General features: G+C 38.9%; 2 protein-coding genes across 3 annotated transcripts; both read right to left on the bottom strand.

Moving 5' to 3' along the window:
• Positions 1-514: 514 nt before the first annotated feature.
• Positions 515-3,404, bottom strand: efcab2 (EF-hand calcium binding domain 2). 2 transcript variants are annotated; one of them, XM_063462182.1, is made up of 6 exons: positions 3,002-3,404; positions 2,635-2,707; positions 2,348-2,424; positions 1,813-1,855; positions 1,624-1,690; positions 515-962 (listed from the first exon to the last, which is right to left on the bottom strand). In XM_063462182.1, exons 1-6 carry the CDS (start codon positions 3,139-3,141, stop codon positions 784-786), a joined length of 579 nt encoding a protein of 192 aa, XP_063318252.1. In that variant the 5' UTR covers positions 3,142-3,404; the 3' UTR covers positions 515-783. The 2 variants fall into 2 exon arrangements, with proteins under 2 accessions (XP_063318252.1, XP_063318328.1); XM_063462258.1 differs by having other exon boundaries at positions 3,271-3,404.
• A 3,002-nt stretch (positions 3,405-6,406) lies between these two features.
• Positions 6,407-11,479, bottom strand: cgref1 (cell growth regulator with EF-hand domain 1). Its single transcript, XM_063462066.1, has 7 exons — positions 11,374-11,479; positions 10,517-10,622; positions 10,165-10,239; positions 8,038-8,114; positions 7,765-7,889; positions 7,560-7,661; positions 6,407-7,441 (listed from the first exon to the last, which is right to left on the bottom strand). The coding sequence occupies exons 1-7, from the start codon at positions 11,408-11,410 to the stop codon at positions 7,163-7,165; spliced, it is 801 nt and encodes a 266-aa protein (XP_063318136.1). The 5' UTR covers positions 11,411-11,479; the 3' UTR covers positions 6,407-7,162.
• Between the last annotated feature and the right edge of the window lie 1,547 nt (positions 11,480-13,026).

Here is a 13,026-nt window from a genome sequence, read left to right as displayed (position 1 = left end):
AGTCCGACAGAGAACCTTTGGCATGTGGTAAAACAGAAGAGTCACATCATGGACGTGCTGCCAACAAATCTGCAGCAACTGTGTTATGCTATCATATCAATCTGCCCAAATCTCTGAGGAATGTTTCTAGTAATTTAATGAATCTATGCCACAAACAATTAAGGCAGTTCTGAAAGCAAAACAAAGTCCAGCCCAATAACTACAAGGTTTCTATCTATGAACAAATGATTAAAAATGAATGTTGTCTATGCAAAAGAAGTGTTGCATACTTGCAGTCCACTGCAGAGATGGTGAGGAGCCTATGCTATTTTTATAACCCAGCATGTTCCCTCACCCTCTATTTTGGGCGCACGTTCTGAAAGCAGCAAGCCTTCAGCTTTCTTAAATACAGCTTCTTCAGCTGTAGCTCATTTCTGTAACTCCAGATTACCTCAGAAAAACATTTGAACAGCACCAATGATACTATGATTTCTTTTATTTCTGCACAGAAACCCAACATAAGCCATTTTGGTGGTTGTTTTTTACATTCACAGAAACTGGAGTGCATCACACCAGTAATTTCATACTGTACTGGACTTTCCTTTAATGTCAAACTGGAGAAACCTTTTAACATTTCTTAAACAAGGAACGAGGGCTTGAGCATGCAAACTCTTATGGTATTCTTATCTGAATCCAGTTGAAGTATGCACATTTAATTTCTTTATCACAACAGATATAAAGATTATATTGTATAACAGTTTTGGTGACAGACTGCCTACATACATTTCATTTGGCATTTGTACATTATGCTTTCATACTTGGCTGCACCAACAGGCTGATTAAGCAATCATTGTTTTGCTGTTTTGCATTGTTTTGCTCTAGGGTCAGATGTGGGATAACATCTTTATAATAGATATGTTTCTTCTCTTCGTCAGTGAACGCTGTCAGCATCTCATCCATCTCCTCCTGAGTGAACGGCTCACCTGATATGATATGGAGAAAAATCAAGTCACAAACGTGCTGATCTACCTGAGAAAAAACAGATGTTTGTTCCAATCTACACACAAACACCAAGCAATCTGAAAGTGTGTACATCAAAACTGGTATAAATAATTCAACTTAACAAATTTAAACAATCCGTGCATATCAAGTGATCTGTACACACACAATTAACATTGTGTAAGTAAAAGTAAATGGAATGCCAATTATTTTTAAGCAAACATAGGAAACCATGAACCAATCTATTGTATTTACTGTGAAGTACACACAAATTGTTGCCTACATTGATTCAGTTTTATTCATATAGCACCAAATCACAACAGCAGTCACCTAAAGGTGCTATATAACTATAAGCTTTAGCAAAAAGGAAAGTTTTAAACCTAATCTTAAAAGTAGAGAGGGTGTCCGTCTTCCAAATCCAAACTGGGAGCTGGTTCCACAGAAGATGTTCCTGAAGTCTGAAGGCTCTGCCTCTCATTCTACTATTAACATTGTCACTTCAATAATTATCACATTTGTAAAGCTGATTTTTCGCTTGCAGATCACATCATTTCTCAAACACAGTAAGAAATCTCCATTGCTGTTGTCACTGTGTCATTGTAATCTACTTCTAATTGCACACAAAAACAAAACCCTCAGTTTTACCTTCCTTTGTCATGTAATTTGTCAGCTCCTCAGGCTCGAGGTATCCCCTCTTTTCTTTGTCTAGAACCTGCAAACAGAGTGTCAGTGCCTTTGTGTTTTAGCAAATATCACATGCCTATACTGCCAGACTAGCATCCATCTGCAAAAAGTGGACAATATGAGGAACAAGGAAACAGCAGGAAATTTCACCTCAAAGGCCTGAAGCAGAAGCTCATCAGAGATGGGAGGGAACCTAACAGACAATAGCACAGCAGTAATGAAATGATGACAAGCCAAATACTGCAATCAGTGAGTTTAATGTCCAAATCATTACATCAGTGATGTAGCACTGGCTGTTCTTTGCTTGTTTGTTTAAGAGTTTAAGGCTAACACTGGTCTGAATCTAAACTTCAGCAGCTTCAGGCACAGAAAAGCTCACGTGTAAAAGCAAGAGATATAAATTATTTAAACAAGGCTGACATGTAGTATTTCCTGAGTGGTGAACAAACCTGACCTGAAACACCAGTGATCAAAAATAGAGTACTGAGGTTTACACAATATTTACCAGACTGATCACAAAACTCATAGTAATGATATGCATTCATGTGTGCCTTCAGTATAAGAGAAAAATACATTGTATAATAGATAATTTGATTTAACTTAACTCCTATTTACGTCTCAGCCTTCTTCTCATACACAGAAATCAGAAATTTCTTTATACAATGATATAACTGAACTGTCTTACTTGTCCTCCAGTAGCACTTTAGTCATGGCTGGGAGGAATCTGTCCCAGTGGATATATCCTGAGCGCTCATCTTCCACCTGGTTGCACAGGAACAGGCTGTTGGGGTTTGCTTTGAATTTTCTAACAAAAACAATGCTTCTAATGTTACCCAGGATTTTATAGCAGTCACATAATGGCACAGGAGATTCTGTAACATTACTGAAATGCACAATGTCAGAACCCTGTTTGCACATCCCATTACTGATCTTCCACAATAGAACCAGACTACGGGAGGATGCTGTACTGACCTCAGATGTGAACTTCTGTAGGTCTGCCTGAGTGGGAAAGAAACCTAGTGAATAGAAGATGGTGCCAATCTCCCTATAGAACAATGACAAGAAGTGCATTAAAAGTATTTAAAAGGACAGTTTCAGTTAGTTTCACTAATTCCTGTGTGCTATGAACCATCTCACCGCAATGCCCTTCTAAAGCCCACTCAGCCAGTGGAAAGCCTTGAGACAAACCACAAACTTTATTTCTCACAGCCAGTGTCCAAATAACCCACTTCAACCAAACTATTTACCAGTGGAAACAGCTGCGTAATCTCAACTGCACAGCATTTTGTATGTCTTGAGACTACATTTTCATTGCCTCTAAGGCTATGTCCACACGTACCCGGGTATTTTTGAAAACGCAGATTTTTCTATGCGTTTGCACCTTTCGTCCACACGTAAACGGTGTTTTCGGTCACTGAAAACGGAGATTTCTAAAAACTCCGGCCAGGGTGGATATTTTCTAAAACTCCGTTTTTGCATTTACGTGTGGATGAGAAAAACGGAGAAAACGCAGCGTCAAAGGTGTGCACCACGTTGTTGTTTCGGTGAAATGAATTTCTACAATACTGTTACTGTTAATTGTCCTCTCTGCAGTGTTTAAATGCTTACATATACACACACAGTTACTGTCCCTCCACACATACGACTCGGTTCTGCTTCTATGCCCCAGCTTTGTTTACCATTTCCCACCGAGGCTTCTAGACTTCTGATTGGCCAACATTTCTACACGGTTAGGAATATAGCGCCACCTGCTGCTTTGGCATGCTCCTAGCAGTGTTTTCCTTCATTTCTGCCTTTACGTGTGGACGGGATTATTTTTTAAAACGAAAACGGAAAAATCTCCGTTTTCAAAAATACCCGTGTACGTGTGGACATAGCCTAATATTCAGAAGTCCGCACTGCAAGATGGAGACCTATGCTATATCTAACAGGGAAACTCACAAGTTATGTAGATCTCAGCAAATGTGATGGACATAAAACAAAGAAAAGGAAGTGTGGCTACAATAAAGACTGGAATCCTGGCTGAAGCCAGGAGTAGTCAGCTCTCAGAGATTGGGCCACTTGACTTTCAGGTTCATGTTATTTATGTAGAAATGAAGTCAGAAACGCAAATACTTGTTTTTGTCAAACTAAATGCCAAATCTCTAACCTAAATAATTAGTTTTTCCCTGGATATTTTAGATTAGCAAAATGTCCTAAACTGTCCAAGCCCACGTTTAGTTTGTCAGACTGTATAAAAGATATACAGACTGTTTATATACAGCCATCGACTTGGATCTGGTTACCTTAGCAGGGAGGACACATTGTGTGCAGTTTCCACTCTATTTAAAACCTCCAGTGAGAAATTCAAAAACTTACAGACAGGAAACGTACTGAGAGCAGATTTAAATAAACAGCTGTTTCGACCTTTCTGCATCTGCATAAGTTAGTAAAAAAAAAAAAACCTATTAAAGCTGCTGTGACCTCTAATAATGCTAATTAAAAAATATTCTACTCTACCATTTAGTTTAATTTTACATAGAAAGCACACACTTGGCTTAGAAAACATGCTGCACTGTCGCTGAAGGGAAAGGACATGCACATTTGTTTGCCAGATGTTTTCATCTGTGTGGCTGATTAGAGCTCCTCAGGTTGCACAAAGCTCTGGTGAGATTTTAAGAATATTTCTTACAGCCATTTATTGAAACATGTACATTCATAAGTGGAAATAAAGACACTGTGTAATTCTAACTCTCTTGAAAGTCAGTGTTCTTGTAATTTTGTAATTTTGTAGTCTTCAGGAATAGTTCTCCAGGCAGACAGTGTTTCATTTTGTGTTTTTCTATCCAGGTATGCTGTTACTGCATCGGCTGTGTTTGAGGTCAGACTCGTTGATGAAAAATGGGAGCTCTTACCAATCAGATGGTATTCCACGGTGAATCAAAATCTGTCAGTACTTTTCTTTATTCATAATTTCAGGAATTTTGAATAAATTCACCAACACCACTGACTGAAATGCAGCTGTACTTTGCTTATGATTGCCACCGATATTTGGCCCAGTTCTTGCAAAAACATCAAAAACCTCCATGGCACTTCTGTTTTCAAAATAAAACTAAGATCCCTGTATTTTCATGGCAAGGTTATGTGAAAACAGTTTTTGTGTAATTTGGCATACCTCATCCTTTTCTTTCTGTTTCCCTTCATTAATCTTTGGGAATCACCTTGTTGGTGCAAAAATACTATTTTATGCCTTTTATGCCTTTATCCCATGTATTATCTTTGGAATTTTTTGCTGATTCAACTAAAGAAATGGGGAAAAATTATGTTTTTGCAACAGTCTGCTAATAGAAGGTGACCAGTAACCGTTAAAACAGGTTCTTTGCTGAATCTTGTCCCCAGAGGTAGGTGTCTTGTTTATGCTAAAGTGATTCACAGGTAAGTGTTAAGTGGGGTCGCAAAAAAAAAAAAAGAAAAAAAAAAAGGTGCAACACTGGAACAAAAATGAAAGAGCTATTGCTAAAAATTACAATAAAATCTGGCTCCTTGGTAACAAAATGCAAAAAAATGAGGGGTGGCTCAAGATTTTCTCACAAGACTGCATCTTGTGTACTTGTTAAAACGTTTAAGGTCCTTTGGATCTTCATAGTAATCAGCTTCATAGTACCTATTAAGTATCTTTCCAGTAATAAAAGTAAATGGCTTGTCTTGTTTTACCCACTTGATATCCACTGTGTTATCAGACTTGGTGTCAAAGGCTTGAAAAGCGCCTTTGAGCTTCTTGAGGATCTTGGTATTATGCACGGTGGCCTCTGACAGACAAAATAAAGAACACATAGTGAAGCATTAGCTTAACTGGCTTAGTTCTGAAGGAAATAATGACAATACTTTCATCAAAGATCAGCCACTATGACGGGTCGGCACAGAGTTTTAGACTGAAACTTTTACTGTGGTCTCAAGATGTTCAATTTGTAGACAAACTGAAAATGAAAGTAACTATTACCAACCTGCACTTTTGCTGTTCTCCGCCATGTTTGTCCGGTCGCTTTTCTGTTGCCTAGCAACCTTATGGACCGCGGTCAAGTGAGCCGTCATTTGTGAGCCGCGGTCAAGCCAGCCGCTTCTTCTCCGCCGCATAAATTTCCTTGCGCTTTTACACCAGTCTTTACGTTAGCGCCTTTTCGCTTGCTATCCCGGCTTTTAATAGGGATATAAAGCGAAAAGGCGCTAACGTAAAGACTGGTGTAAAAGCGCAAGGAAATTTATGCGGCGGAGAAGAAGCGGCTGGCTTGACCGCGGCTCACAAATGACGGCTCACTTGACCGCGGTCCGTATGGTAGGAGACCAATTCAACGCCTCTGACGTTTGCCATCTTTTTATCGCCAGAAAACCTTTATTGTCGAATTACACAGAGCTACTAATAACACATTATTAATTAATTTATTTTTTATTTAAAGCTCACCGTCTTGCTGAAGAAGTCATTCGATTAAAAAAAAAGCCTTCCAACAACGTGACCCCTCAGAAGTTCCTGATATAATGAAGCCACGAAAATGTGTTTTCATACTATAAAGGTTTTTTCCCAAGGATTTTGTTAATTTTCTATGAAATAATCTATAAGTATCACATTTAAACACAAGACAGACTGAAAACAAACAAAGAGAGCAGAGAAATACTTGTTTCTTATTTATTTTCTTCCGCCTTATAAATGCATAAAATGGTTTAAAAAATTAGCAAAAAAAAATTAAAAAATTAACAAATAGTACATTCTTTCACACTAAAACATTTCAAGTATGTAGATAATGATAGCATTTTACATTACTTTTCATTTTATTTCAGTGGGGCCACCATAAAGATTATTTTCTTTCATACTCCTTGTCTAGTGAATTCAATATGTACTCATTTTACTTGTTGACATAATATTAAGGAGAGCGAATTTTAATTTCAGCTGAACCAACTGTGAATCTGAAACATTAAAAAAAACAGCTAAAAGTGCAGAAAGTCCACCATCCACATGTACATGAATCCACAGTGTCTACTGACATTTGGGGAGGAGGAAACATCCAAGTAACATCCAGTCAAATGATGCAGTAGCTCATAAACTGGTGGTATAAAGCAAACAAATACATTAAATAATCATGGCAGAAAATGGTAAATAAATGGTAAATAAATTCAATTACACATTTTCCAACTTAAAAAAAAATAATGAAAAAGTCTCTTTTAATCATGGCTTCTGTTTTATTGTTGCAACTAATATTACATTCTGCCTTTAACCCCTTAAAAGCTCCGGGAATCATTGAGCATCCCAATACAGTGGCAGGAATATTTTGACCAGAAAGACCTTTTGACCACCCATCTACATGTTTAACAGTCCAGTGAATTGTACATTAGCAGAAACTCAGAACTCAGATCCAGAAGGGGACCATTTTGGGGGATGCTGATTAAGAAGCTCTCCCATACAGTACTTAAGAGGCTGAGGCCTAGATGACAGAGTGGTGTTTTCTCTAGTGTGTTAATGTGTGTCGTTTTATATCTCTGGTTGGCCCTGATGTACAGGGATATTGTGGTCCTGGCCCAGATCTTCTATTGTGACTTCTGGGATTTGATGTCTCTCATATTCATCCATTTGCCTTATGGGTTCAACTTCCTTTCCTTTTACGTCCTCTTGAAGCTGAATCTCTTCACGAATCTGTTCCTCTCTCTGCTCCACTGCTCCGACACTGTCCACGTTAGCAATAGCGTTTGATAGCTGTTCCTTCACTACTGCTTCCTGCTCCTGCTGAGGTGGATTGTTGTTGCTTGGGTCCTTTAAGGTAGAAAGTTATGATGAGGTGTTGTTTTTGCAGCCAAATATAATGAAGGTGTGAATAAAACTAAATAAAGCTTTAACAGTATTAACTGTACTTCCAATACATTTGCAGTACCTGTGTGTGAGTGAGTGAAGGGGAGAGCAGTTCAGATAGAGCCAACAGACCATCCTGGTTTAGATCCTGAGTCTGTAGTAAGAAATCTACCATAGAAACCACCTGAAAGCAACACGCAAACATACACAAATATTGCCAACTGAATGAAAAAGGCCAACACCTTGTCAATTCAAATACACACACACATAGAGTCGCTCCTGCTAACCTGCTCACTGGCCTCTGCTCCAGGTATATGATGGGAGTTAAAATCTGAGAGGAGCTTCATCATCTCCAAGCCATCTAAGAACCCACTGCGATCATAATCATAAAGGCCAAACAGGAAGAATACCTCTGGAACAAATCACAGCACAATTCACAATTATACAATCAAATAAAAAGACTTTATTAGATTCTGAATAATAAAGGCTACATTATTTGGCAATGGTGATCCCAGTCATAACCCATCAGTGTAATATCTACTGGTAAGAGGCACGTTTACCTTGTTCCCAGGTGGTGATTTCTGGTCCTCCTTGTCCTCCATTCTTCAGGCTTGATTGAATGTAACTCTGTCTCAAACTGTGGTACACAAAACACAAAGCACAGTTTATAAAAAATGTTACAAAGCAGATTGGTAGTGCAACTGCCATGTGCTACAGACTCTTTCCACCCTTGTGCCATCTGGTAGAGGGTATAACACTCAAGCACCCTGTGCCAGACTCTTCAAGCTCCTAAACCCCATGCTCCCGTCTCCAAAAACTTGGACTTCTCTCTTCTCTCTTCAAATAATTTATAACATGTTTAAAAGAAGTTAAAGATCCCCTTCAATCATGTTCAGTGATGTACAAAACAACTTGTGTCTCATGTTGTGAGAAAAGGTTAGAAGAGAAATCAATACCTCTAGAATGTAGCAATAAAAATAGTCAATTTTATTAACTGCTTTAGATGGCAGCTGATCGCAGCAGACACAAGGTAAGATACAGGGTACACCCTGGATATAAACAGACAGATAACCATAAACTTGCACAGTTACATGACTCACTGACAGAGCGTGAAGTCATTAAAAGGTGGGGAGCGGAAAAACAAGAAGTGAAAGTGAGCTGACTGAATATAATTTTTAAAATTTTTTCCTGACATCACTGTGCGCACTTTTATTAAACTTCAATTCAGCTCCGGTTCTTTTTTATTGTTAATGACTGATGAAAAATTCTGCAATGTGATTTTTTTTCTTCAATCAATAAGAATAAACTAATTAACCTAAAATTCATGTTGGTGGACTGTGGAAGGAATTTGGGGCCAAACATATGATTTTCTTGCTGTGAAACAACAGATGTAGCCACTGCGCCACCGTGTTGCTTGGCAATGCTATTATTGACATATATATATATATATATATTTAAAAATATATGTTCACCTTGCTGGAAATAATATGAAAAATTCGTCCATAGAAGTCCAATAGCACTGTTTTTTAAATCAAGGCTTTGAGTTACATTACATGTAATGTAATGTACATGTACATTACATTACACTACACTGGTTTAAGCTTCTATTACTTTTAAAATGGTTGTGAACTGAGAAATGTTCATTGGCACATGCCTTAAACTCATATTTTAGGTGCATGTGCTGTGTACTTGTATATGTAATCTTAAGTGAAGCAGATGGCAGATGTGTACTTGTAAATGTTTTCCTATATTTGTAAATAGACTCTTGACAAATAGAGAACAGGTATTAAACTGGTTACACACCCTTAATATAATAATAGAAACTTCTTTACATTCTTAACACATAACACGTCGTAGCAGTGGTTCTACCTTTCATAATCTTACATGAAGTAGATGGTAACAATGATGATCTGTGACAGATTTTGATTGAAGCAGCTGTGTTGAAGGCAACTCAGTTGTGCTCTAAAGGAAACACCTTTGGCCTGAATTTTGGATCTGCTATGAGTCATGAGCTTTACGTGAGACTTAAAAAGGTATTAAGGCAAGATCTGGTGGTAAGAACTGAGACTACTCTCGGGGCATCATTTGTTTTAACATCTTAAACTTCATGCACTCCATCACATACCATAAATGAAGCAATGTTGCAACAGTGAGAGGTTCTAAATGCTTGAATAATCCTTTTACAAACGTTGATTCAGGCTGCACAAAGGCCTGCTTTGAGCCAACATGTATTATTTATTAAGGGTGGTGTAAATTCCAACTGCAATTCCATACAGCTAACGAGCATGTATCTGGTCTTTCATGCAATACCCTTAAGATGAAAGTATGATAGCGTGTACACATTATTTTAATCTTACCAACAAATGAAAAGAAGCTGCATCTGTCGTGTGGTTATATTTCTTCTTTTGTTCTCTGAACAATTTATTACAGGCAAGTTCAAACTATTTCAGCACAGTAGCAGCTATGTGTGCTGAGATAATATTTGCAGTATGGTGAGGAGAGCCCCATAAAGGAAATTAATGCAGCATAAATGAGCTCTTAGGTACATGTAATCTTATCATTTTATAGTACAGGCCACATCATTAGCACGACGGAGCAGCCAAAGTCCACAGCCAAGTCAGAAAGCTGCTGTTGAGTGAAATGATTTCAGATGTTCAATAACAGCAGACTGTACATGTGCCACTCACCTACGTTCCTCCTCTCCAGAGCCAAAGGGATTGGGTAGTGCTGCAGAAGGGGGATGGGCATCTACTGATTCCTCCCTGTGGAATAAATAAGCAAAAAAATCATTCAAAGAGCTTCTTCCTGCATCCCTGCTTTTGTTTTTAGTTTCATTTCTTTATTTTGTTCTGCTAAACAGCAACAGAGTATATCTGCAAGCCTGATATATAACATTTATATTCAATGGGAATAAGAAATAATCAATTATAGAATACAATCAACTCAAGCAGCACATTTATGAAAGCCTGAGAACATTTATGCCTTTATATGAATGAAAAAAAAGAGAAAGTGAAACTTGATGAGAGAAGGGGCGGTTACCTCTGTGTTCCTGGAAGACCTGGTGCAGCCAGGCACAGGTGTACCAGCAGGGTCAGAGACAGAACACGTGGAACCAGCTGGTCCAGGTGACACTCCATGAGCACACCTAAAATTAAACAGCCATGTTACTACCTTTGTGCAAGCTCTTCCCAAACCATTTCATCGCTGATTTTAATTCATATAAATAAGAATGCTTGAGTTTTTACAGTGCACAGAATTACTAATTCTGATTGTGTTAATGAAACTAGAGGAAACTTTTATGGGCATTGCAGTGGTCACACAATGCAGCAATTGCTGCCTTGCAGAAAAAAAAACAAACCTCACAAAAACCAGTCCCTTCAGTAATATTGCAGAGCTGCAGTCATACAGCTTTCACTTGTCACATAGATGAGAAACTTCCTGGTTCATTATGGAAAAATCATTTGAAATCTTTCTATCTATTTATAGCTCATTGCAGCCCCTTCATGCTGTCTCCAGTGATCATTTCTCTGTGACTCGCCAGTCCTTTTAGACCAGCAAACATTAGATTTTTGAACTAAAATTCGTTGCTGTGAGCTGAATGGCCTGTTTAAGAGATCCCAGAGATGCGCAGACTAATAACCGGCTGCTTCCTCCTCCTGTGGAGCAGCAGCGATGCTAGTCTGGCACAGCACGCAAGACTACACCATCAACTCATTGTTACTGCCTGAACACACAGCCTCCTTTAAAGGCACGTTGACATCACAGTCTTATATTAAATAAAACACATTTATAAAGAAAGCTGTGAAAGAATAGTATCGTTAACTAAGAAGCGCATCGTAACCGCTGCAGCTGATGAAAACAGCTCAAATCTCTCCTCACAGTGACAATGAGCCTACCTGTCTGCATAGTTGATGTATGAGCAGCAAAAGGCATTAATTCCGACACCTTACGGGTTCATATCTGGAGATCACCTCTATCCCGCACCGCCCTGCTCGCGCCTCCGTGTGGTCTGCACTGCGCAAAGGCGACTGCGTGCGCGCCCCCAGGCTGCCACGGAGTACAGTAGTGTGTTTTGGTCAATGACAGGGTCCACGTGGAAGAACTCAGCCGCTGTCGTGTCAGTGAGTTTGCGCAAGCTTTGTCGATCTCTTTGTGCTTCTCCGTCCGGTTTTTCCGCCACGCCTTGTCCACGTCCTCAGCGATCCCAGTCGTCCGGGTGGAGCAATCACTCACGGCGTTTATAATCAGGGTTATTTCATGTTTCGTGTCAATGAGCCGCATTACCTCATAAAGGGCTGGCCAGACCCCAGTAAAGAGTATGTTTGTGTTCAGACGGTCTGAATATAGTCTGATAGTGTGACTTTCATCGTATGAAGGGCAAATACTTTATTTTACATTGCTGCGTTTGTTTTCCCAACGAACATAAAAAGGAAGTAATATATTTTTATACTCCTATGCGACAGGCTTATGTACCGTCTTTTGCAATAACTTCCAGTTGTTGTTTCAGCATCCATAGATAAACTTGATCCAGTCAACATGTGGTTAAATGTCTTAGTGTGTGGGTATTGGCCATTGCTTTATTTCCAGGCTTAGTGCAACTTTATCCAACAACAAAACACACACCTCCAAAAACTGTGTAAAATTAGGAAACCAGCTTTATTGCATATTTCTGTTTAAAACCTTACACACATCAAGCAAGACACAGTATAAGCCACACTATTCACTGCACTCCTGGTATTTGACCACAAGATGTCACTGCAACACTTTATTTTAATTGATTGTTATGATCCTGATGTGATGCTTATGATACATCATATCAGTAGGCTATTAAACATCATGATGAAGGAGAGGTATTAAGGTATTAAAAGCATTATATATTTTTTATCCCCTGCTTTTATTCAGACATGTTCAGAGTTGATATTATGCGAGGAGGATGCTAAAGATGAAAACAGGAAAGTGGAGGTTTATGGATGTGGTGACAACGTGCAGGTGGTCAGGTGGTTGGTGCTGGGAAGATGGAAACAGATCATCTGTTCATCCTTAAGAGAAGCAGCTGTTTAGAACCCTACCCCCACCCCAACGCGCGCGCGCGCGCGCGCACGCACACACACACACACACACACACACACACACACACACACACACACACACATACATATGCACAGGTCAAGGTAAGTTAAGCAATCTGTATTAGCTGTGGGGTGTGATTGAATTCATATGCCTTCAATGTTTAAATGGAATTTCCAGATGTTTTGAATGATGCATTTTGCATTTAACCATCAGTTATTGTTCATCTCTGGCTCTCTCTCTCACAGTGTGTGTATTGCCCTGTCTTCCTTCTGAGTTTTCCTGAGTTTTTCCTTTCTACTGTCACCAAGTGCTTGCTCATAAGGGGTTGCCTTATTGTTGGGATTTTCTATCATTGTAGGTTCTTTACTTTACTATGTAAAAGTGCCTTGAAATGACTGTTGTTGTGATTTGGTGCTATATAAATAAATTTAAATGAAATTTGTTATTGTGTTCATTGACCTTTAAAACAACTACTTTAT

The sequence above is a fragment of the Pelmatolapia mariae genome, linkage group LG1, assembly GCF_036321145.2.
Source record: "Pelmatolapia mariae isolate MD_Pm_ZW linkage group LG1, Pm_UMD_F_2, whole genome shotgun sequence".
In the NCBI taxonomy this organism is placed as follows: Eukaryota; Metazoa; Chordata; class Actinopteri; order Cichliformes; family Cichlidae; genus Pelmatolapia; species Pelmatolapia mariae.
The sequence above is the reverse complement of the archived record's forward strand: the minus strand, read 5'-3'. Positions and strand labels throughout refer to the sequence as shown.

Bases quoted from the DNA above. Each gene is read 5' to 3' on its own strand.
- efcab2 (XM_063462182.1), bottom strand. From the start codon at position 3,141: ATGCAAAAACGGAGTTTTAGAAAATATCCACCCTGGCCGGAGTTTTTA. The intron at 2,425-2,634 runs GTCAGTACAGCA...CTGTGCAACCAG, and splicing joins TACAGAAGTTCACATCTGAG to GTGGAAGATGAGCGCTCAGG. The intron at 1,691-1,812 runs GTGAAATTTCCT...CTCTGTTTGCAG, and splicing joins TTCTGCTTCAGGCCTTTGAG to GTTCTAGACAAAGAAAAGAG.
- cgref1 (XM_063462066.1), bottom strand. From the start codon at position 11,410: ATGCCTTTTGCTGCTCATACATCAACTATGCAGACAG. The intron at 7,890-8,037 runs GTAAACGTGCCT...GATTTGTTCCAG, and splicing joins AATCACCACCTGGGAACAAG to AGGTATTCTTCCTGTTTGGC. The intron at 7,662-7,764 runs GTTAGCAGGAGC...TGTTGCTTTCAG, and splicing joins GAGCAGAGGCCAGTGAGCAG to GTGGTTTCTATGGTAGATTT.